The sequence below is a fragment of the Lepeophtheirus salmonis genome, chromosome 9, assembly GCF_016086655.4.
Source record: "Lepeophtheirus salmonis chromosome 9, UVic_Lsal_1.4, whole genome shotgun sequence".
Lineage (NCBI taxonomy): Eukaryota > Metazoa > Arthropoda > Copepoda > Siphonostomatoida > Caligidae > Lepeophtheirus > Lepeophtheirus salmonis.
In genome coordinates this window covers 7563755-7588935 of record NC_052139.2, presented here as the reverse complement: position 1 = coordinate 7588935, position 25181 = coordinate 7563755, and the positions used below count along the sequence as shown (strand labels likewise).

Sequence of the window (25181 nt, the reverse complement as noted above, 5' to 3'; positions counted from 1 at the left end):
TTATAAAAAAAAGTCTTAGTAGGCTTGTGTTTTTCTTTACAATTCCTATAAATGCTATTTATTATTTACGAGTTTTGTATCGGAAATACAATAAATAAATAATGGTCTGGTCTAAAAAAATTTAAATATTAAAATTTTATAAGAATTTGTTTTCTCAATTTGTTATTAATTATGCAAGTCAACTAAAAGACAGCTTTTAAATTACCTACTCAATTACAGGAGTAATGAACGAGCTAATCACGAATCTGTAATAAGTTTGTTTTTTTGTGTTAAATTTGATTTTCGAGAATTTTCGATTTGAAGTTTGGCTTGAGCCAACTTTGAATATGAAAAAAAAAAAATCAAAAAAAAAAATCAATACTTCATTTAAAAGATAATTTTACTCTTTTAAAATTTTATCTTAATATTTATACTGTGCTAATATTTTATATACGATCATTCAATCGTGAAAAAAATGCAATTTAAAGGTTAAAAAACCATCATATTTGAAGGATTTTATTTCAGTTTTTAAGCACAAAAAAATAATTTGAAGCGTAAGTAATTAAAATTTCATTAATACAAGAGCATTTGTTTCTAAATAGTCAAATAGTTCAAATTTAGCCTCTCCAAAAAACAAAACAAAAAAAAATCACTCCTAAATTTTAGAAGAATCCTGCTGTAATATACATTTTGATTTTGAACACTTTAAAAACAATGATATGTCACTGTACAATATTTCTCTCGATATATTTTAATTAATTAATTATCTTTGGAAACCAATCAATAATTTAATTTCAAGGTCTATTGTCCATGATTTTTCTTATTCAATCAGTCCCTTTTATCAAATATATCCCCAAGTTTTTTGAAGTGATCAAAATTACATTGTAGCTATTTACAAGTTTGCAATTTACAAAGATATAATTTAATTTTGGATATGAACCATCAGATCACTCATGAGAACCAAAAGTAAAGATATCAAAACCTGTCAAAAACTACAACTTTAAGACTTAAAAGATGCTAATGTTGGAATACCACTGTGACTACTTATAAATAGAGTTGATATCTTTAAAAAATAAATAAAGAACTTGAAGAGAAGGCAGGAGACGGACATATATTACTTCTGAACTAACCCCCTTGTTTATATCAGCTGCTTGTTATATGATTTTGGGGGAGAATACGAATTAATGCTATAGTGAGAATAATAACCTTCTACATTTAAAATATCTATAGTAAGGAAAAATATCATAATTACCTCCGCCAACGATGTTATGTATAAATATATTAATAATGTATATACATATGTACAAATTATAACTTGTACATGAAGATCATACAAGTTGACATTTATTACTTCTGTTATTCTTATTACTTTTGGTCATACTTGGTACGAAGATTATATATGGTCACAGTAAGAGGCTATTTAATTTTGAGAGATCAAGGTAGCACAAAGCGTTAAAAATACATAATAGACCATAACTTTGAAAAAACAAATTGATATATATAGCTTAATTTATTTTAGCCGTAGGGTTTGCGCTCTATCGAGTGCCCATTTTAGCTATATTTAAATTCATATATATTTATTTTGCATTTTTAAAACAATTTATTCCAAAGATAGGCGAGAATGCTTACCAGAGGTAGTTGTTAACACAACAACGACATATAAAATGATGAACAAAGAAGAAGAAAGAGCACACGCAACAATATTTTTCCTTTTCTAATGTTCAATGGTAGTTTTGTCATTACAAACTACTCAACTCTACTTATACAATAACTAAGGGTGATAATTTTGGTAAGAATGGAAAAGCGTGCGAGGAGAAAAGAAGAATTACTTATGGCATCATTGATTAAATAATATATATCTTCTTCTATCAATCATGAACGTTATCATTCCCGCCTTTATTATTCAATATTAATATAATATGAGATGGTGATAGTTGATAGAGAACTGAATAAAATCCCCAAAATGACGTCGCCTTCTGTCTGGATTTATGAAAATGGAGGCCCAGGAATTTGGAAAATACTTACCGGATGAGAAACAGATGGTTTGTCGGATTTGTCGATATAAATGTGCCTTTAGTCCCCTGTCTAGAATTACACGCCACTCATTATCCTCATCTCATAACTAGAGTATGGATATTCATCTATAAAATCAATTTAACGATGAATACATCAAGTCAGACTTTAACTCTGATTTCACAAGGATGCTTATTGTATGTAATATAACCTTATCCATTGCTAATCATCTACGTTCAAAAAATTTATGGAGAAATACAAGGGTAAACATATCCCTTCCCGAGGAACCATCATTAAATTAATGGAGGATGTTGTTACTGATGTCATTTATAGAAATACATATAAAATGTTTTGAGTCATCCACACCAAATGACAATCAAGTTATCAGTAAAAAGTATTTACGAATATCGAAATGGAACTCTGAATTTTGTACTATCTCACAGTAAGTATTCAATTTTTTTTTAAATCTAACCATAAAATATGATTCTATTTTAGCTAAACATATCAAGAATTATGATACACAACTCAGTAAAGGGCAAAAACAACTGCTTAAATGGTCACAACAACGGTGGTAGTAGCTTTGGATGGTTTGCAACAAGTTTGTCTGAGACTACTTACTTCGTTTTAAGACTTGGGTATGATAATTAGGTTTTCCAATATTACATAGTCATTAAATATTACTTTTTTATCACTTAAGGCTTAGCTATGGTTGATGGGCTCCAAGAAATGGTGTTCAGAAAACTCATAAAAGGCAAAAACAACTGTTTAAATGGTCACAACAACGAGGGTAGTTACATTGGGTGTTGCATTATAATTAACAATTGTGTATATCCTTCATGATAATAGTATGTTGTTATATAAGCATACCTAAATAACGGGGGGAAATATTTTTTGATGCTCTTAATAAGGAGTAATATCGCCGGACATTACTACATAATTAGCTTTTGCTCTAAATCTTTAAGATGAATTTATTTCTAACATTTTTTTATTAATATATTTATTGTCTAATTTTATGATTTTTACATTTACTTTATTATGAATAATTAGTTAGATCTCATCGGTAGAGATATATCTATCCTGTGCACAATTGTATATAGCAACTTCCACATGAAGAAGAGGGGTGATTATCTTTTTGATTAAACTACGTCTCGCTTGTGTATTGCAACCTAAAGTTATGACATATTTAACTGAATTCCGATGTTAGAACAAGAAAAAATTATCTGGATCAATCTATTATTTCAATATTCTTTATTTATAATTTATTATTATTAATAGTTATATGATTTTAATTGTTTAATTTTGTATATTTAACTTAAATGTTTAATGGTTTATTTTTTAGTATGTAGATTATATTTCATTAAAGCCTTCTTTTTTAAACTTTGAGCTTCAAATATATTTCAAATACTCTACTTTGTCGTTTCATTAGCTATTATTCTGAGAATAAGGTTCATAATGAATTACAATTTCATGGAGTGTGACGTTTTCAAATCTACTGTAACGGATAAAAACGTCGAAGTCAATTATACGTAGTATATCTTCATTAAACATTTTGCTAATAAATACATTAGTTATACCCTCAAAAATCATAATAAAGCAGGCAGATGATAATCACATCAGTATTTTAAACAATGATACCATATGTCTTTTTTTCCCCCTCCTCCTCGCACGCGTTTTTCTCTACAATATTATCAACTATAACAATAACTAGCGGTTGTGTCTGGTATGGCTAGGAGTTACTAAGCTCCGATGAAATTTGCCTTTCGAAAGAATAATATATAAATACTAGGACGTACTCATATTATATATTTGATTTCGAATTACTTTACTAATGCTTTAAATAACTCCAGAATTGAGTAAAACTTGTCGATAGACAACATAATAATTAGAAATATGTTCCTAATTCAACCAGAATGAAGATACATACTAAAGGAAACCCACTAATCCTCTTCCAAATTCCCTTTTTTAATTCGTATTCAATTCAACGTTCTCCCTTTTTCCGTTAGTGAACATACATCAACTGAAGGTTAAAAGAAATACAAGGTTAGGCCATCATGTAACTCGGCTTGCTAGAATTTTCAATTTGATGTATCGTACTGGGTAAAAAATAAAGATTTTGACAAAACACGCAACCCCTCATACACTATGACGTCAATATTAAAAGGGTGGTGAAAGTCAAACATCAGTCGTACACGTGTTATGGTATAACCTTGTACTTCTAGTAACCTTGATTGCTATAAAGATATTTATTAATCAAAAATGAGTTCTTCACAGATAGAGAGAAACAAGCTTTACTTTATTAATATAGAATATATCTACCTTCATGTCAATACGAAACACAATCCAGTAAAGGTTCAATTTATATTTTTATTGCTTAATTATAAATTATAATTTTTACTTTGCATTTTGTCAGATTAGAAACCATTTGTTCGTTTGTGTGTTGTTTTTTTTGGAAGAGTGTGGTTAATGTAAAAAATGACTTGAACAAAGGTTATAATTTATGCATTTTGTACATATTCATCGTTGTGTAACAAATACATTTCTAATACGTACATATAATCATTCTGATTCCTTCTTTTAAGACCCCTGTAAATAGGTATTTAATAATTACAATTAAAAATTAGGAGCAGCTTTTAGAGAATGGATTTACAATGCTTATGGTGATGATTAGATCAGGACTGAAATTTCACAAAAAGTATCTTTTACTTTTCTGATGATGATTACCATTTTTTAAAATATTATACTCCAAATGAGAAAATTCAAGGGCTAGATCACTTGTACACATACGTTAATACAGGGTTGATTTTATCTAGTGCATGGATTTCTCAACAGTTGAAAAAATCCTTGTCTAGTGGTCTACTTAATTTAAATTTAAATAAATAGGAAATTTTTCGTCGATACTCTTCAAACTAGGCTTAAGCCTCTCCCCTCCAACACCAAAGTTTTATAAAGCTCCCATTTTTTAAAATCATATATACACTTGCAATTAAAAGCTTGGAAAAAATACTTTTTCGTCATTTTCATCAATGTTTATGACTTTATCGTTATTTTTTACTTTAACCCGATGAAAATTATTATAAAAAAAATAGACCAATAAAATATTTGTCAATTATTTGTCTTTAAAATCCAGCTGTTTTGGCCAGGCTTATTTTCATATATCAAGTACCTATGAGAGATTGGTAGTTAATTCCTTCAGAATGGTTATCATTCTATCCTGAAGACGCAAGCCATTCCTTCTTGATAGAGATTAATTGGAAGGAAGTTTGTTTTTCAACAAGACAACCCCCCAAAACCCAAGCTCTGCAAAAACTTCTTTGAAAAGAGAGACGCCTCTCACATTTGATCTATTATGTAATGACCAGCTCAGTCTCCTGATTTAAACCCAATAGAACTATTATGGTAACACCTAGACAGAAAAGTTTGGGAAAAGTGCCCCACAAGTAAGAATGAGTTGTGTAACATTTTGAAGAATGCTTGGAATGATATCACACCTACCTATCTTGAAAAACTAACAGCAAGAATGCCAAAAGGCTGTAAATCAGTTGTAGTGGCAAAGGAAGGATTTTTTATGTAGCTAAAATTTAAACAAACGCACTTTTATTTTTTAGAAAGAAATGTTTATACACATATTGAACCTTAATTATTCTGGATTTTAATAGTCTAACTATTGTATTACCTGACTTTTTCTAGCCAGTGTACATGTTGAGTATGAAAATTTGCAACATATATAAGCAAATTCCACATGTTTCAATTTCTTCGTCTTAAAATGCACTATTTAATTAAAAAAATTGATCATACCAATTACCAACTGTACATTAACACTATCGTTTCATTTCAAGGTACATTTATTTGTTTAAATAACTGTGGATATTTAAACTTTAATATGTGCCTCAGAATAATTGTATTTTAATCATTTGTATTAAAATAGTCAAAAACTACTCCATTACTACACATGGATCATCCATGGAATATTCAATTATTGCATTATCCTCATCCCAAGTGATCTAAATCCTTCATTTAAAATGATGTATCTAATTTTTTAGTTGCAACTTGTACAAAATCCCAATTTGTACATAGCATATATAATAAAACAATTTATATAAGTCATTTTATTACAGTGTGGATAATTTTTGGGGCTAAGTCATGAAAATGATGGAAGCTAGCAACGACACTGGCCCATACCCTCCTTCCCATGTCCAGTGATTAGGATCCTGTAAATCCATGAGAATATTGTACATAACTTAAACATGAAATCCTCACCATTTCCTTTAATATTTTTTGGTAATTATAGGGGTCCTGTAAAAATATGGTTGTATTTTAATATCCAAAAGATGTGTGTATTATAACAGAGAAAACTCATTAAAGGAAGAAAGAGGATATTATGTACATATATAGAGTGGAATCACGAACAAGATCTCATCATATCCTTAAATTATCACGAAAGTTTTCCCTTTTTTCTCACATACTCCATAAACCCTTTTCCCCTCGCCTACTCCAGTAATAGCCAGAGTTACGAAAAAAGTAATAATCATAAACTTAAAGGTCGAATTTCTCAATAGTAGAAGTACATATTAAGCGCGCCAAAGTCACGCTGCTGAAAATGGACGGGATGCTGATGCTATCTAAAAAAAGTGAAGTCAAACTGAACTCCTATTTAAAAGGAATCCCCCCACACATTTTTCCATCATTCCAATTCAGGACATCATGGTAGATATAGACCCTATTTACTTATTCATAACCAAATATGTACCTCCTATGTTCCTTACTTAGAAACTCGTTTTCGTAACAACGCTCATAGTCGCTGCAACCTTTGCAAATGCATTTCCACAAGGAGTCCTTCCTATTCCTCGCCCAGGTGAAGGAGGCTACGACAAAGATAATTACTTTCAGTATATAAATGTACCTAAAGAGAAGGTGTTTGAATGGGGATACAGGAGAGGGGATGATCCAAATCATTTCCGAGAGGAGTACTTGAGTCAAAATCATCATAGCTTTAAAGCCAAGGTAAGGGAGTTGTAATTACATACATGGTTTATGCTGTAAAAATTAAGTAGATGTTCTCTAAAAGAATGTGAGTTTCTTGTAAACAGATGACGCTGCGTGAAGGTTTTACATTATTGCAAAAAATAAAAACCTTTTTTTTTTTTGTCCTATTAAAATGTATTCCTAATCTTTTTCAATGACTTTCATAATAACATCTGTAGAATATTAATATGAAATGAAAAGTTCCTTGAATAAGTCAACTTTCCTTCTATTTAGATGTATCTACCAAACTTACATACTTATTTAAATGCAGCTGATATATTTTCCCACCAATTTTTAATTACTTTACACACACATATATATAGGTCAAATGGGGAGACAAATATGGTGGATATGGAGAACACTTCTACGACTATAACCATGGTCCCAAATATGGAGATGATCATTCCTCTGGATATCATGAGACATCATACAAAGATGTTCCAACATACTCCCCACCCCAACCCGTTTACAAACCATCATCCTATTCTGCTACAAGCTAAAGATCTTTCTTAAATCAAAAACTACTTATATCGCATAGAAGTATTATATTTAAATTAGTTAATTCATGATTGTTATTGTAATTGATATAAAAAGAATGTACAAATATACATAGATAATTAATACATTTCAATGAATTCAATATGGCTCAAACTTCATACACAAAATGACATACAGGCTGGGGATTTTCAATCCGGAAAGCATATATTATTACATAGTATTAATATTAGAATTATTTCCCCAAAATTAATTGAGTAATTCACAATTTTTTTGTTGTTACATATAGGGGGTCCATAGGCAAGTTAATCACTTAAACCAACCCCCCAAGCTTTATCCACAGCCTCCAATCGGCCCGGAACCTGGCACGGATCTTGATGTGTACTCCTTGTCCATATTGGCCACTTCCTCTAGAATGGAAGCCCGCATTGACTTGGACTTTCTCTCTCCATGACACCCCACACATAGTAGTCCAAGGGGTTCAGATCTGCAAAGATAGGGGACCACATTTCTCTTGCCCAAACATAAATCTATTAAAAATGTGTTTGATTTGGACAAACTATACCAATCTAAAATTCTAGCATGACACCAGATCCACTAACACCAACTTAAGCTCTCTACCTTCATCAACTACGGAGTTAATGAGTCTTTTGGGGGTGTGTACATAATAATGACCGCACAGTGTTCGTATTCGGAGGACATCTCAATGATTTAACACTTTTTTTTAACCAATTTTGTAGACTGAATCTGATGAGCACACTTACATAAATTGCTAAGATATGGAGGTCTAAAATTGTTCCCAGTTTAAAATTCCTAGCCTGCATATTCCTTCCATAATGATAATTAAGGAATTGATTGTTCCAAACATAGTCCAAAAGTATTTCTTTTCAAAATGAAAAAAGTAGAAATTCAATGGTTTAATACTGATTTCCTAATTTTCTTTTTTTTTATATACATATTATTATTATAACAAAACCACATTCCCGGTCCCTCGATAATCTGTTTCCATTCGTTCAGAGTAAGAGTACATGGGTTTCTCCTCGCAATGGAGTCTCTATAAAAACCTGAGTGATTAATAGATTAAATAGGTTAGTTGTTTCTTGATCATTGGAGAAAAATGAAGACCATTGGAATATTATCGGTGGGATTTTCTTCTATTCATATAGTATTTTTATTGTTGTAACATTGAAACTCATATAGTATTTGCTTGTTAGGTTCTTTTATTCATCGTATGCGTATCTTCCTTCCCACAAAACAGGGATAGTCCTGTATCCTACTCCAAACAACCTGATGGTTTCTTTCAATATGTAAACGTTCCTGCTCCCAATGAATATGAATTTGGATGGAACCGAGGGAATGCCAAGGATTACATATCTCGTTATGAACAAAGCAAGAATAACAAATTCAGATCACGGGTAAGTGCTCTTTTGATCATAGATTCGAAATGTATTTTATTCATACTCTAGGTTCGATGGGGAAATGAAAATGCGGGCTATGGAGAGCATTACTACGAATACAATCATGTACAAGAACCAACTTATGAGGAGCCCATCTATCAAGAAGAAAGCGTTCCTGTTTACTCCGTACCTACCTACGTTCCAACTTCTTCGTAAGAGAGCCTCCTCCATACATAGTTTAAATAGAACTTCTTCATTTAATCAAAATATTAAATAAAAATTGAATACACTCAGTAATTATAATAAGAAAATACACCTTTGAAATATATATAGATGTTTATTGCAAATATTTAGATGCATTTTCTTTTGATATACCTACTTAGTTTTCTCTCTCGAATCTATGGATGCCGTTTCCTTGTAATATCTCGAAGTTTAACAACGATGAAAAATTCCTGAGACCAAAAATATTTCCCAAGGAAATATAATATTTAATTATTGCATGCAATAAGCTCCCTTATTTATTCATTGAAAAGTTGAATTCATACAGGGTGTTAGGATCAAATCGGCGCATTTTCAAAAATCTTTAAACTGTCACTAAGGTCACATGTTTCGGCGGATTAACTTGAAAATTGGATTGGATTGTACATATGAATCATCAGCATCAATTAGGGTATGGATACGGCCCTGGAAGGAGGGTTAAATGTTGATAAGTTAGATATTTAGCATGATGGTCATTGTTTCTTTGATTGAGACAATAAGAGAGTCCTTGATGTCAAGACACAACATTGGCGACGAGGATGGGATCAGGATCACGTGACCTCCCTGCTGGAATTGGGTAGCCCTTGTTCGTCAACAGGGAGAACGCTCGTTCGTCTACGGAAGGCGAAGCAATACGGGCTGTGCCTCAGTTTGGGCCTCGTGGAGGAAGGATTGAAGTGTGTGTCCGTGTCAGGGACCACATAATTAAAAGTGGATTTAATCCTATGAAGTTTTGGTTCTTTGTTGTTCCTACTCTCCCGTTCACATCATTGGATAATGAATGTGCAATGGTCTCTCCACTGGATCATCCCGAGTTGGATGAGGGTACATCAAGCAAGATCGATATGTCTGCCAGGGACGAGCAGGGTGCTCGTGTCCCTAAAACCTCAATAAGGGTGAACGTTATGTCTCCCAGGGACGATCAGGGTGCTCGTGTCCCTAGAACCTCTATGAGGAGTAGTGTTCTCCTTACTCCAGTGCGCGTGCTGAGAGCACGGCACGTCTATGGAGATAAAAATTTTATATACAAAAGTGAATGGTTTGTCCACGCCTGGATATGGATGGAGCGGATCAATAAGCTGCTATTCATGGAGCAGAACCTTTGTAAGCACCGTCATGGATTTGGTGCTTGGGGGGGTATTGAATTGGTGTTTTCCTCCCCGTGTTCTTCTTCTTCTCGTCTCGTATTTTCTTGTATATATATATATGTATTAAAGTACTGTCTTTTACCTAGTATAAATAGTCATGTATTTATTGTATTTATTAAAGTAGGGTTTTTGTATTATAAAGAATACACCTGTTCCTTTAATAAGTATTGTCTTATTCCTCAAAGCCATTCCTCCTTCTCATTTCTCTCCGTCGTCCTTGATCTCTCCACCTATAAATAGTTTGTGTCTCCTCTCCCTCGTCAAGACACAATAGTATGATATGTTCTATTTGTTTTATATTCTCGGTAGCCCCAGACAAAAATAATACATCGGATTAAGATCTGGATTAATACACAAAATTCACAAAAAAGGATGGCCAACAAATCACCTATAACAAACCTACAAATGGATATTAAATTACAACTTCAACTTCCATTGGTAGGAAGCATGAATTAAGTTTAGATTTCACGAACCATCTTAAAATGAATGTTATCTTCCCGAAATATTCACAGTATTTAATATTTCAAGTTTATAAATTGGTTTACTGGGATATCGCTGAAAATTATTTTCCAGTAAATGATAAATCCAAATATAACATTTCATTTCTTAGTAGCTTGAAATATTTTAACAGCTTAAAAGATTGATCAATTTTTGCAATCCATGTCAATTTCTTGGGGAAACAAATTCTAAAAAATAACATTTATTTTTTTGTAAAATAACAACGTCTGTGAGAATATAAAATAAATATGGTCGGCCTGATTCCTGAGAGACATCATATCAGTGTCGCTATTTGAATGTTTGGAGAGAGATGTAGAGTTATCAAATATCATCAAGCTGCTACAAGGGATAATTATGACGAAATCGAAGACCCATGGAATTTGGACCAGTTAATGTATCGACCCTTTTTAAAGGCTAAATCCCTTTCGTTCATTCTGGTTAAAGTAATCATAATCATGGATTCACATTTTTCAATGAGCCCCTAAAGTCATGAACTCCCTTCTGCTTCTTTAATCCGGATTAATCTAGTTTATCAACTTGATATATGAAGGACTCATTATTTTCAATTGAATCTATAGCAATTAGTTATCTCTCTGAGTACTCTAATCCAGTGTTTGATAGTTCACTAACCCGTAACTAGTAAAAAAACCAAGTCGGGCTAGTGCAGTGTGGCCCGTATCTAGTCTGTACCTTGAATACTGCATATACACAGGCAATTTTGAGTTCAAATCATAAAGATTACCTTGTGGGAACGTCTTATACGTAGAATGGATATTGAAATAAAATATTACAGAAGATTTCTAAGTAAAATATATTTTGAAAGACAAATTTCGTAATATTTTTCTTCCTCTGTGACTCGGATTTTTTTTAGCAAAACTGACACTTGGTAGCTCGGAGCACTCTGTAAACTTCCATTCCAGAACCAACCGATCTATTAAAATATTAACTAAAGTACTTTGTGTCCTTGTTTCTGATTGTATAGGGGCTTCCCTTCGAATCTAAACCAATCAAATATCTCCGTATATATAGCAAGTAGATAGGTGGTTCAAATTGTGTAGTATTTTAGCTAGTAAATTTTTAACAGAGCTAGTAAAAAAATAATTGACTATGCTTGTGTTCCAGTTGCTCATTTTAACTACTGATAAACCCTGTTATAATCCTAACCTAATCTTATTCAAATGACCCCTCTTTAATATTAACAAAGTTTTCCTTCTAAGGCGAGATAAAAAGGTAGAAATTACGAGATTTATCGTGTAAAATCCGTGAAAGAATTGCAGTGTGAACTGGAGTGATTGGCATCAATGGTTAATATTACAATTTATTAGAATTTTATTCACATTCTATTGAGGAGATGGCAGATCATATTTATCACAAAATAAACTCGTTTTACAGTAACTGATTTGGTATACTATGCATATGTTTGGCGTAGGTACACATATGTAAATAAGACTTATGAATTTGATTTTACAATGAGAGCAATAACCCATGTTCATGAGTTTGGAATAGATGAATGAAGTGAAGATGGATTATTTGGAAAAAATCCAGAGTAAAGATTTCCTTTCTTGTCTCGTCCAAATGCAGGAAATCTAAAATCAATTGGATAATCGATGAGTACATCAATATCTGGAATGCACATTTTTGCATAATCTCTGATAAACGTTCCCCAAAGTGTATTGATGCGTGCGGTTCCTTTTGGAATAGATTTAGATACATTACTCTGTTCCTTTGGCTCTGGAGAAACCCCTCTTGAGACCGGCTCAGAATGGGGGGAGGGACCTAAACCCATGGCTGCATCTGATATATCTGCTGGATTCTTGAGCGAAGAAACTCGCCGAAGAGTAATGGCTCTTTTGACTTCTTCAGCTGCAGCACTCTTTCTTCCACAACCACTGTATTCATTTACTGCTGAAGACTTTTTAAAGAAATTCGTGGCTGCTTCAGTTACAAACTGGTTCTTCTTCAGTCTGGAATCGGGATAGAAGAAATAGCTTCCCCATATGGGTGAGGTTATATCTTCTGAATGCGGGTGAATCAGTGATGAACAACTCACCATGCCTTCAGCTAATAATTCTTCTGAAACAGCTATACAATCTACAGTTGAGGTGAACTTTTTTAGGAGCCAATATATCTTGAAGAACGTTGTCCCCAAAATAGAGAGATGTTGAGGGTTCCCACTCTGTACAATATTCGAAAAACTCATTTAGAGCTCTCCAATTCCCTTGGGAATAATATTCCCCCGTTTCAAGATCCTCCCATCCACGAAAGGATTCTATTTCTTTTGCTCCGTCCAAGCGCCAGAACGGACGGGTTTCTACAAAAAAAAGAAGGCTTTCTTGCAAAAAAAATGACAATGTCAAAGAGCTCTTTCCAGTCTTCTCCCAGGGCATAGCTTGCCACATGACTTGCAAAATCATAATGACTTCCAGTGATGACATAAAGGAACTTTCCGTTTTGCCGTAACATTTTTAACCAGTCCCGAAACTCAGGCCGTCTTTTAAGGATGTATTTTTCTGGATTTGCTTTGACTTCAGGAAAATATCCTCCTCGGTCTGCTGCAAATTGCGTTCTTGTAAACATATCTCGGAGGCCTTCTTGAACATCTGGCCAAAAGTTATACTCTTCCATAGGCTTTCCACCATTATTTATGAGATCGATAATTTCGACAATCCTTGCGCATAGAAGGGGTGCTGCGATATCAAAATAATCCATGAAATTGTGAAGCATTGGACTGAATGCACACATATTTTGTGGTCCAAACTATTTTTTTAAATTAACTACTTCATTACATCTATATAAATTATAATTGAATAATGATCTACCTCCACCAAATGTGATGTGTAATCCCTTCCAACATGTTTCCGACGACATCGTCCGTATATTTTCTCAATATTTGTATCAGAGAGTTTCTTCATTCCATGACAAGCCGCCAAAATGAAGCCATCTTGACCCAGTCGTAAGAGATTTCCTCTTTCACAATCGAGTGTTAATCCTTTACAAATAAAGTCTCTATCATGATCAAACGTCTGTCTTCTAATGGCTGGATCATAACCTAAAATAAAAATTTATTAAGTACTCTCTGAAACTTCTTCAACCCTTAAAAAAAAATGTGAAAATATTCTTTAGTTCTTTCAGAATAACGTAGCTAAATAACAATTTTTAAGACTCCTAAAAAATGATTATTTTTTTCCTTTTACTTTCTAGCCCTTGTTTAAGAAATGAGAAGTAGAAACATAACATTCCTATCACTTCTTCAAAAGCCTAATTTGTCTGACACTAACTTATTCTCATATACATAATATCTAGGACACAAAGTACGTAGTGTATTGCGAAACGTAGTCCCAAAATGAGCAATATTTTCTCCTATTTTAACGTTGAATAACTTAGTTGTATATTAAAATATCAGAGCCGGTTCTAAAACGGACTAACCATGAATTCCCAATGTATTGAGTAGTGATTCCCAAACTTCTCATAATTTTTTTAATATCATGCAGAATATAAAATAAGCTCAACCAAATGTTTATGTAATCTCTTGGGGTGCCCCTGATGATGCAGTGCAGAGCATAAGGGCTCTAAGGAACACCAGTTGGGAACCGCTGGTGTCGATACTATTTTTTCTCATTCCTCGGGAAATTGTCTTTTAGTGAGATCCCGGGAAATTCTGGGAGGAGATTGTAAATTATAAAAATTATGAATTGAAGTAATATATTTTGTAGTTTAACAAGAAAAAAAGATATTAAAACTAATCTGATTTCTAAATACATTTGTGAAAGATTAAACATTAGAAGATTAACTTATAATTAAATATTCATAAGTTGGTAATTATAGCTACTCCATTGGCCATCATTTTTAGTTGATGCACATCATTGGCACTATAGCATAAATCGTTTTCCACTTTATCTCAATTTGAAGAAAATATCAAAGGTTGTTTGATTATATAATTCAAGTATTTTGATATTGTCGAAGTTTGTGGTCAAAATTAAGTTGTTAAGATGCCAAAAGTGCCACCAAAAATGGAGTGTTTTTTTCCCAAATGCAAAAATATCGTCGTAGATGATTCCGAGGCTCTAGCATTATCTACTTATACGACACATAGTTTGTGCCATCAGCAAACCACTAAACTATATGAAAATACTAAAAGTCAAGTATCAGATGAGGCAAGTCGTTGTCCTCCATGTGAAAGATTAGTGGTCTCGTTCGCAATCCAGAGGAAGAATTGAATACGTTTTTATACCGATGGGCATTTTCAAAAGGGTCACTAAGATCAGGGATGAAGAAAAGGTCGACCAGTTGTTTCAGTACTGTTCAACGGTAACGATATTCTGAAAGCTAACACTGCCAGCTTAAATAAATATGTTGAAACTGTCTTAGCTGTGATACAAGAGATGAATGGTCTATTCAAAATTGAATCTTCAATGAAATGTTTTCATCCATTTATTGAATTAATTACATTAAAGAAGCTTTTGTTGTAAATACGATATTTGAACTTCACGTCGGTATAAAATCCCAATAAATCCCGGGTAGATGGGATTTTGAAAGAGACTAACTGTTGAATCCCCAAGATTTGAGAATGATTATAGTATTTATTATCAAATATTAATAGGTTTGAACGTATGTTTATTTACATACATGAGAAAAAACTTATTGTATGAAAGGAATTGGTTGACTCATGAATTATTATTTTTTAATGCAACAACATTCATTGAAATGTCTACTTGTCAAATATAGACTTTTATTACAAAAGGCCGAAAAATGTAAGCTTGTACATACATAATATGTAGACGATCTCTTTAGTCATGATTATGCCTTTAAAGCATTCAAGGTTGCCTTAAGTAAATAAAATATATGTCCTAATTTTGTTGAAAAAGGATTGACACTTTTAAATATATAATTATCTGTTCATGAGCCTAACTAATAATTAATAACATTAATAATTTTATAATATGTAGATAAAATCACTCAGTTTTCCCCTCATATATCATTTCAAGAGAAGGACAGTCTAAAAGTAATTAGTATAATTAATTATTTACTTAGATTCTACTTGACACAAATAAATACTCAAAATAGTACTTTTATATACAAATTCATTCTCCAAAATGTAAAATTGAAGAAGAAACAAAATATTTTTGTTCAGTTGATACAATTTCATAGCTTATTGCAAACTGTATGCACTCCAAGACACTTGAGTAATACTTATAATATGATGTTCTCCACCCCATTTCTTAATCTTTATATAGCACACAAATTAGAAATTATAATTATATAGAAAAATTTATTTTTAAACATATATTTAGCTTTATTGTCCGTGACATTCACAAATTAAAATGTCTTTTAATTGAATACAAAACAAAAAACAAACTCGGAATTCAAATATATTATTTTTGCCTCCTTAAACATACCTTTCTTCGTCACTAAAAACTCGGCCAGAAGATCATATTCTAACCGTACCATGGGTCCGATATTATATCGACAGAGTGTATGATCCAAGTCAAATCCAATACAATCATAGTCATCAATACAACAAGTTCTTTTGGATCCAGGCATCCTGGAAATCCACGTTTGGTCTTTTTCACCAAATCTTATAATTGAGATGACAATAATAATATCATAGTCACACCATTAGAGATAGAAAGAGAGATACAAACAGAGGCACAAAAATATAAGAAGTATCAATCAATCAATCAGTCAGTCTTAAGCTATCTATTGCCTTTATTTATTTTTCAAGCCGTGTACTCTCTCTCTCTCTTAAGCAAATTAAAATCACTTGGATCCCAGCTACTAGCTAGGCACATAGATGCTCCTGTGTTATAGTAAAATAGGATGAGCCAAATTAGAAAGCACTCACTTATATATTTGTCCTCTTAACCCCTCCTAGTGTCAAAGGACATCATCCCAACTTCCCTCCCCTCTTCCTCCTATTAAAAACGATACTTTATAGATTGTACACACTACATACGTATGTTAAAGTAACTAAAGAGATACACAGCTGTTGTAAAAGTAGTAGGAGTACCTAGACTCGTACTAGATACTCTGCAAAGATCACGTTCCTCCCTCAAATGATTCTCTCAAAAATGTTAAATATTTCTTCAAATTCTTCTACATACAAATCTTATATTTAGACAAAAAATATTATTGACTTAATCAGTAGAATATCTTATTGCATAAGATGTTATTGTACAAAGTGATTTACTTTGATGTATCTTCATGACAGATAAAGGGTACCCACTAATCAAGGATTAATACAAAATAATTATATTTGTAATTTAAAAAAAAAAAGTTTATACAGACAAATCCGGATATAATAAAAATATGCCTATATCTTTCAAATATCAATGTTTTGCTACATCAAATACTTCACATGGAAAAAGCTTGATGTAAAAAATCTGCAAAAAGTCTACTTCCCCTAACCCCCCTTTTTTTTTTGCTAACAACTTCATAAGGATTCTTAATGAGAATAAAAAACCCATATGAATTACCATGAGGTACAAATCGTAGCAGACGACAACATTTTTTTTTACTGTATTTTTCTTTTTAGATTCATTTCTCTTTGCTTTTCTGTCAATACGGGTACGCACTATGAGTAATGTTGTGTCATTCATTATTTAGGACTTATGACTGCAGTCCTGTTCAGCTCTGCATATCAGTCCCTAAAGCTGATAAAGTTCAGTTTGGGTTGACGCCACTGCCTTAACCTCGTTATAAGTATAAATAGTTATGTATTCTATTTATATACGTACCAGAGTAGGGTTTTGTATTAATAAGAATGTAATTGTTCCTATTAAACAATCCTTTTGTTATTCCTCCACGTCTTTCCTCTCCTCAATTCTCCCGTTCGTCATGGATCCCTCCTTTTTATTAAATAATTGTTACCTTGTCACCTTCGTCCAGAAACAACATTGGCAACGGGGATGGGATCAGGATCACGTGAAATCCCTGCTGTGGGATTGTCGGCGAAGCTAGCCCTACTCGAGGTGGGTAGTCCTTTTTCGTCGGCAGGGAGAACGCTCGTTCGTCTACGGAAGGCGGAGCAATACAGGTTGTGCCTCAGTTTGGGCCTCGTGGAGGAAGGAAGAGAAACTTGGTCACTTACAAGAAGTTAAGTGTGTGTCCGTGTCAGAGACCACCTCATTCAAAGTGGATTTCATCCCATGAAGTTCTGGTTCTCCGATTTTACTACTCTCCTGTTCACCTCATTGATTAATGAATGTGTTTCTCCCCTGGATCATCCAGAGTTGGATGAGGGTACATCGAGGGTAAATGATGCTTCTCCCAGGAGTATTCCTAAAACCTCTGTAAGGGGGAATGATGTTTCTCCCAGAAGCAGGCAGGGTGTCTGTGTTTCTAAAGCCTCTGTGAGGGCGAATGATGTTTCTCCCAGGAGCAGTCAGAGTGCTTGTGTTCCTAAAACCTCTATGAGGAGTAGTGTTCGCCTTTCTCCGGTGCGCGTCCTGAGAGTACGGCACGTTTATGGAGATACATTTTGTACATACAAGAGTAAATGGTTTGTCGGCGCCTGGTTATGGATGGAGGTGAACAATAAGCTTCTATTCATGGAGCAGAACCTGTTTAAGCCCCGGCATAGAGTTGGTGCTTGCGGGCTAATGTAATGTATTCGGGTCTTATTCTCTTATTTCTTGTATTGTCTTGTATACATATATATGTTTGTAAAGTACTGTCTTTACCTCTTTTTAAGTATAAATAACCATGTATTATGTGTATATATATGAGTAGGTTTTTGTATTAATAAGAATATAATTGTTCCTATTAAACAAGCCTTGTGTTATTCCTCCACTTCTTTCCTCTCCTCAATTCTCTCAGTCCTCCTGGATTCCTTTGTATAAATAGTTTGTGTCTCCTCAACCTCGTCAAGACACAACACATAGTATAATTGAAAGTGAGTCGAATGTTTGGTACATGAAAGACGATAACAGAATTCGAAATTATTTTCTAAAAAAACAAGATTTTATGTTCTACAAATAAGAAAGATTCGATATTTCTTATTTTTTGAGGAAAAATATCGCCTAGGCTCAGTAAAATATATATTTGTTCAGAGAGACCATAATTTCAGGAGTGCCCTTCATTTTTTAGGTTCATGTACGAATATCGAAAATAGAAATAAAGGATCCGAAATTTCCCTAGACAAATGCAAAAAAAAAAAGGTATATTTTTTAAATATAAACTTTTTGCACCAACTTTTATGAATCTGTTCCGCAGAGTTAATATAATTTAAACATGGCCTCCTTCCCTGTGAAAGACGTGGCTCTCTCCCACTGATGTAGATGCATGATCAATAGCAATATGATATAAACATTCATATTCTATCCCATATCCAAGCATTTGCCTCATGAAATCGTTCTATGAGATGTTTATTCACTCTTTGTGAAGGTATTAGGAATATATTCATAGTTCAAGTTCGTGATAACCACTCTTATACGAAGAACGTATTTATTGTATTAGAGAAAGTTTTTATCATACATACTTAGACACTTTCAAAAAACTACAAGTCCTAGAAAAAGGAAATCACAGACATTATGATCTTTTATATATTATTATTACTCTATACATTTCAAAATAGCTCTTGGCGTAAGAGGTTAATCAATACAAGTTTATTTGTAATAATTGATCTCAAAATCAGACACTGATCCCATTTACAATGAATGAGTGCAACATTTTAAATTGGTTCTAAATTAGAATGGTTAAATATGTGTTTGTGTATCGTAAATATATACATTTCTCCCCAAATTGTTCTACAAATATATATGCATATGTCGCAGAGTTGTATAAAATATGACTGAATCATACAGAGTGGGGACCCAAAAATTGCAAAAACCGTGATTTTTATGGAATTTTAATGATTTATTTATAAAAGCTCGAAATTTGATTTTTTTTTTAAATAACACATCGTTCAATAAATCCCAAGGCATACGAAGTAAAAAACAATATTTCAACAAAATTCAACTTTGTTCATCAAAATATTCTCCTGCAAGCATTATATAATGATAGTTATTTTTTTAAATTTTTAAGTGCTTTTTTCTAAATAAAATCTTTCGTCCATTGTGACAAACCGACGCAGGAACTCTGGTTCATTGTGGGGAATCTTCTCCAAACAACGTTCCTACTCTTTGACACGTCGCTGTTTTTATTTTATTTTTGAGAATACCTTTGGCATACATAATTTTTCATGCAAAATAGTAAACACAGTGCCATTTGATATCTTTCAGATGTCGACTATCTCGTACACCTTCATTTTACGATCGGATAAAACCCTTTTGTTGACTTTTTGTATGTTTGCAAGAACAATTGCAGAATTCAGATAACACTTATCCAGTCAAACATTTGCCTTTACGGTATTTTTCCCGATCAAGAAAGAGTGATATATCAACACAAAAAAATTGGTTTGAATCCATTTTTTACAAATATCAGAAGCACTGGAACTTGTAAACAAATACTCCGATTGACATAAAAATTTGATATTATTCGTTTGGAGGCTGTTACTACGTAAAAACAATAAAAAAAAAAAAAAGGATTTGACGATGATGGCGCCATCTGTGAGAAAGCCCCAGGACTTATTGAACGATTTAATAATTTAGTATTTCGCATTTATGTTATTATTACTCACAGGTCTAGGGGGTACAATTCTGCAGTTTAGGTAGAATAAATTCAAATTATGTTCATAGGTCTCCTTGTTCCCTCCCTTCTATTACGGCAGTGGCCATATATAACTACCTATGTGAGACCATTCTGCGTGTAAGATACTTTTTAAGCGTTCCGAAAATTGAGACGATATCTCCCAGTAAAATATGATTGAAAACATAAATTAATAAAAAAATAATAAAGTATTTCTTATGGAAATAACAATTATGTTCCAAAAAGAATATTGATAGCAGAGACCTCTTCGTTCCACATCTGATAAATTTGAGTCTGGTTTTGAACGTATACTACTATTTTGAAAACATTTTAAATAAGTACATTTTATACTCATGTGGCACGACTTCCTCTCTAAATCCACACTGATAAGAAGAACATCTTTATAACTACTCCAAATATTCTATATCCTTTTCCAATCCAAGAATACTTTGAAAAAGAAAAAACCAGAACTTTGAGACGGTAAAAATGCCTTCAAATGGTATATATTAGACTTAATGTATGATATTTTTATTTCAATCACTTTGACAATAATTGTCAAATCCCTTAGGACCCCCCCCCCCTTGTCTGGGTTTGTCCAATCTTGATACTCCCTCCGAATGCATATCCTTCATTTATAGATTCACCCCCCCCACCTGTAAATAAAATATATTGGATATTTTTCGAACTTTTACTCTACCTCATAATTTGGTCGAAGGACCTTTTTTTCAAATCAAAATACATCTTCATAAAAAATCAAATTTAATCCCCCCACATATTCTAAAGTCGTTTATTAAATAAGTAGATTTTATTAATTAATTTAAAATATTTAACTGTATTGTTGGCCTCACATTCGTGTATATTTATCCGATGACATCATGATCAAACTCTTTTACTCTTTTATACAATGCAGAGGTCAGGAATTGGCTCTCCTTACACATTTATACATTGTACACATATAGATATATAGATGCAGTAAAAAATAATTTTTCCGTGCTATTTACATAATAAATATTAGATATTAGTGTGGAAAAATGTTATAATGTTTAACCCGGTGGACAATTATAAGTATCGATTTAATTAAAAATTCTAACTTGTGGGAATTCCAAATAACTTGTCCTTTATATAACTCGTACACACATACGACCTAACTTCATTCGAACGTAAAGCATAATTGAAAGTATACAAATATATTTAGAAAAATCTCATAGGCTACATCCTTCAATATGGACGAAGTCTGCTATATAATATAATTTGAATAGTTGACTGAAAATAAAGTACAATTAACTATTGGCTCCAATACTCTTACTTTTTATTTTATATCGCAACCTTTTCTTCAAGAAGAAGCCCAAAACCAATTGTTAGCTACTTTTCCCAACTATGAAATTATTAATGTTTCACAAGCGGTAGTATCCGGCATTACCCGGAGTAATTTGCCACTGGCTAAAAGACAAATTTTACTTTCATCATATAGAAGATAACTTCCCAATAAATCCTTGGTGTTAATCTTCATTTTTTATGAACACACTCACTAGTAAAATCTCAATGCTTATATCAATTCATATGTGTTCTCTCTTCAATAATAAACGAAATATAATAAGAAAAATTTAACATGACGTGATGACTATTCTAGTCTCTAGAGCCCTCACTAATAAAAACAAACATACCAGGGCTCCCTATATGCTAAATAAAAATCGCCTGCAAGAGTTTATTCATTTTTACATACCGGCGTTTGCATAGGAATTATGACTTACACAAGATGTCAATAACAAAAACAAACAGAAACAGAGCGACATATTCGATGCTACATGCACCCGCCTGACATATTTCATTATTTCGATTACGTTGTTATTTCTTAGATCAAACATATGTATTTAATTTAATCAGTTAGTACTAAGTACAGTGTACTAGGTGACTGCTTTTCATGCATTCATACAGACAAACACTCTTTGGTTTATTAATATAGATATTGTTTTTTTGATAAGAACAATGTCAACGAAAATGTTCCATAAATTGCTCATAAAAAATGGGAATGAAAATACTGGTTTGGACGAAATGTCTCACGTAGCAATTATTATATAATTACCATCCAATTTTTTTACTCTAATAAGTGTAAAGTTTATAAAATATGTTCTACAAAGGAGAAATGGTTTTTTCTAGTCGGTAATCTGAACAGGATTTGTTATTTTCCAAAGCTGTTGTCCTTATTACTTAATTCTTGGGTAGGGAACATCTACGTATACAGTAATTACTAGTTAGTGTGTTCATGAAAGACGAAGAGTAACTATGAGAGTTTGCTCGGGAGGTATAAGTGTAAGTCCTTATTGGACTCGTAGTAGAATTAAGGATCGACATCAGATATATTCCAGCCTGTACGCCCATGCTGTATACAGAGTAGGATGTCTGTCTATTTACTTCATCTCACGGTTGCTTGCAGCTGATTTAATAAAACGTCATGACAACTAAGCTGCTCTTTTCCCAAACAATCTTCAAATTGTAAGGATTATCACGGTCATTTTCGGTTTCTTTTATTTTTAGAACCGGGCAGGACTTTTTTTATGCATCAATGGTTATAAGTGTAAGTCTTTCTTGGACTCGGATTGGAATTGAGGATCGACATCGGAGATATTCCAGCCTATATGATTTTGCTATATACAAAGTGGGACTTGTGTTGATTTCCTTCCTCCTATAGCTGTTTGTAGCTGATTTAGTAAAACGTCATGGGAGCTAAGCTGCTCTCCTTCCAAGCGTTCTTCAAATTGTCAGATTGACCACTTTCATATTCTGCTTCTTCTATTTTACATACCCGCGGAACATATATTATACATCACCACTCCCCGTGCAATCAGTTCTTTTGCTAAGAATTGATCACAATTTAGCAAGATCTAATTTGAATTCAACCAATCAAAGTCAGAACATTATTTGGAGGAAAAGAAAAGGAAAATAAAAAGCTATCATCTAAATACAATGTACATTTTATTGTCGCATTGTCATCCAAGTTAAAAAGATAAATAATAACAATAAAAAATGTCTGATAATTTTGTCATCAATATATCAAATTGGCCCCTCACATTAGAATTGTCTCGTGTGCCCATGTTGTTCATATAAGTACATAAATTCATGTGATTTTCTTTTCAAATCAATGTCGATACAGTTCCTGTAATCACAATATAGTTATTGGAGGAGTGGGGGCTGATTTGAGAGACTATGAATGATTCACAATTAATAGGATCAATTATAATTGCTACTACAACAGGAAAAATCATTGCCACTACGCCAAAATTAAAGCTTTTAGTTACTCCAGCTTCATAGTATAAATTTATTTAGAATGTACAGTGCAGATATATATTGCATATTTGCATCAAAAACACATTAATTTGCAATGTACAAATTGGATAAATAAATTATATATTTACACGGACCCCTATTATTTTTTCACACACGACAAAATGTAAGTATTTATTTATTGCACTTAAACAAACCTATTCTCTCCTCAGTTCTTGAATACGTCTCACTTATTATAACCTCATTAAAAGATGAAAAATTGAGGTGAATTAATGTCACATATTTCAAAAATAATTTGAATACTTTTTATTTAGCAAAGAGGAAAGGAGGGCCTCAATTTTAGGCCTAAAAATAAATTGTGAATATATAACATACTTTATTTTAATGATCGGATAAGTTATAAAGTTAGAGTGTTTTTTGGAGGGCTAAAAGACTTTGCGGACGTAAGTTGAGGTTCATGTGAAGTACGAAACTTTATACTTATCATTATGCAATGCTTGACATTCTCCAAATTCATTTCATTTTCTAATTTATTTATTTTTCTTTATACACTGACAATGTGTGTTGAGAGCAAATGTATCAAATGAGTCAACTCGAGTTTTGAGAGTAAATTATATCAAGTGGTCGCAAGAGTATCAATGTGATCCTTCATTAATTTCGAAAATGATAACATCCTTAAACAATTTTGATTGTGGGGCATGAGTGATGTTTACTTTTATTCGTTTGTAAACCTAGCGACAGAGAGTGGCGAGGTCTTGTGGCAAAATAATACAACTCCTTTGAGGATAATATTATCCAATAAAAAAAATACATACGTGTGTTTATCACATAAAGGGCTCTGTAGAAAGTTCTTTTGAGCATGTGACATTTTTAAACAACAAGCTACAGATTGTCACACCACCTTGCAGATAATAGTTATTTTTTTAGTTTGCTCATGCCCTAAATGAACGATCAGTATCATGATGGCCAAATCCTATTATTAGTTTGTAAAACCTGACAGTTAGAAATTTTTTCTATAGGGGAAGAGTTATAGATTACTTTCAAGTTTTCTAACTCTAATATAAGATATCCTTTCTAATAACATGTGGTAGGCCATGTCATTTTCCCCAAAAAGAATATAATACCTTTCTTATTAAGTAATTGTGTTTATTTGAAATTGAATGACTTTTTTTAAGAAAATAATTTATTTTTTTAAGGAAAAAGGTCCTGCCTTTTTTGGGTCCTAAATTGTGTCAATATTTGACTAAATTACATTTTTTGGATAAATATCTATACCTATTAAATATAAAAAAGTTTATTTCATTTTTTCCCAAAATTGGTGTAAATTATATTTTTAAGTCCTTGTATGACTAATCCAAAAATATCTCCTTTTTAACTATTCTAACACTCCATGGGTATTAGAGCTCACCACACACATGCCAAAGGTCATGTGGGCTTTTTAAGTTGCATCAATGATTGCAATACT

The 25181-nt window shown here is 32.5% G+C and overlaps 3 protein-coding genes and 1 long non-coding RNA gene across 5 annotated transcripts; 3 read left to right on the top strand and 1 right to left on the bottom strand.

The window, feature by feature from the left end:
* Nucleotides 1-1748: 1748 nt before the first annotated feature.
* Nucleotides 1749-3401, top strand: LOC139906381 (uncharacterized). 2 transcript variants are annotated; one of them, XR_011781869.1, is made up of 3 exons: nucleotides 1749-2434; nucleotides 2488-2627; nucleotides 2690-3401. It is a non-coding gene; the product is annotated as an uncharacterized lncRNA (long non-coding RNA). The 2 variants fall into 2 exon arrangements; XR_011781868.1 differs by having other exon boundaries at nucleotides 1749-2627.
* A 3187-nt stretch (nucleotides 3402-6588) lies between these two features.
* Nucleotides 6589-7637, top strand: LOC121124439 (uncharacterized). Its single transcript, XM_040719589.2, has 3 exons — nucleotides 6589-6696; nucleotides 6760-6993; nucleotides 7338-7637. The coding sequence occupies exons 1-3, from the start codon at nucleotides 6694-6696 to the stop codon at nucleotides 7512-7514; spliced, it is 414 nt and encodes a 137-aa protein (XP_040575523.1). The 5' UTR covers nucleotides 6589-6693; the 3' UTR covers nucleotides 7515-7637.
* Nucleotides 7638-8519: 882 nt separating this feature from the next.
* On the top strand, nucleotides 8520-9247 carry LOC121124440 (uncharacterized). Its single transcript, XM_040719590.2, has 3 exons — nucleotides 8520-8650; nucleotides 8724-8924; nucleotides 8976-9247. Exons 1-3 carry the CDS (start codon nucleotides 8627-8629, stop codon nucleotides 9120-9122), a joined length of 372 nt encoding a protein of 123 aa, XP_040575524.1. The 5' UTR covers nucleotides 8520-8626; the 3' UTR covers nucleotides 9123-9247.
* A 2868-nt stretch (nucleotides 9248-12115) lies between these two features.
* Nucleotides 12116-16498, bottom strand: Nt5a (5' nucleotidase A). Its single transcript, XM_040719381.2, is given in 5 exon segments — nucleotides 12116-12920; nucleotides 12922-13116; nucleotides 13118-13567; nucleotides 13630-13859; nucleotides 16207-16498. Coding segments are annotated over 5 exon segments (1641 nt in total). The 5' UTR covers nucleotides 16352-16498; the 3' UTR covers nucleotides 12116-12299.
* Nucleotides 16499-25181: the final 8683 nt, after the last annotated feature.

Coding starts and splice junctions, on each gene's coding strand:
- LOC121124440 (XM_040719590.2), top strand. CDS start 8,627: ATGAAGACCATTGGAATATTATCG. Junction 8,651..8,723: donor AGACCATTGGAATATTATCG/GTGGGATTTTCT, acceptor TTTGCTTGTTAG/GTTCTTTTATTCATCGTATG. Junction 8,925..8,975: donor ATAACAAATTCAGATCACGG/GTAAGTGCTCTT, acceptor TTCATACTCTAG/GTTCGATGGGGAAATGAAAA.
- LOC121124439 (XM_040719589.2), top strand. Junction 6,994..7,337: donor ATCATAGCTTTAAAGCCAAG/GTAAGGGAGTTG, acceptor ACATATATATAG/GTCAAATGGGGAGACAAATA.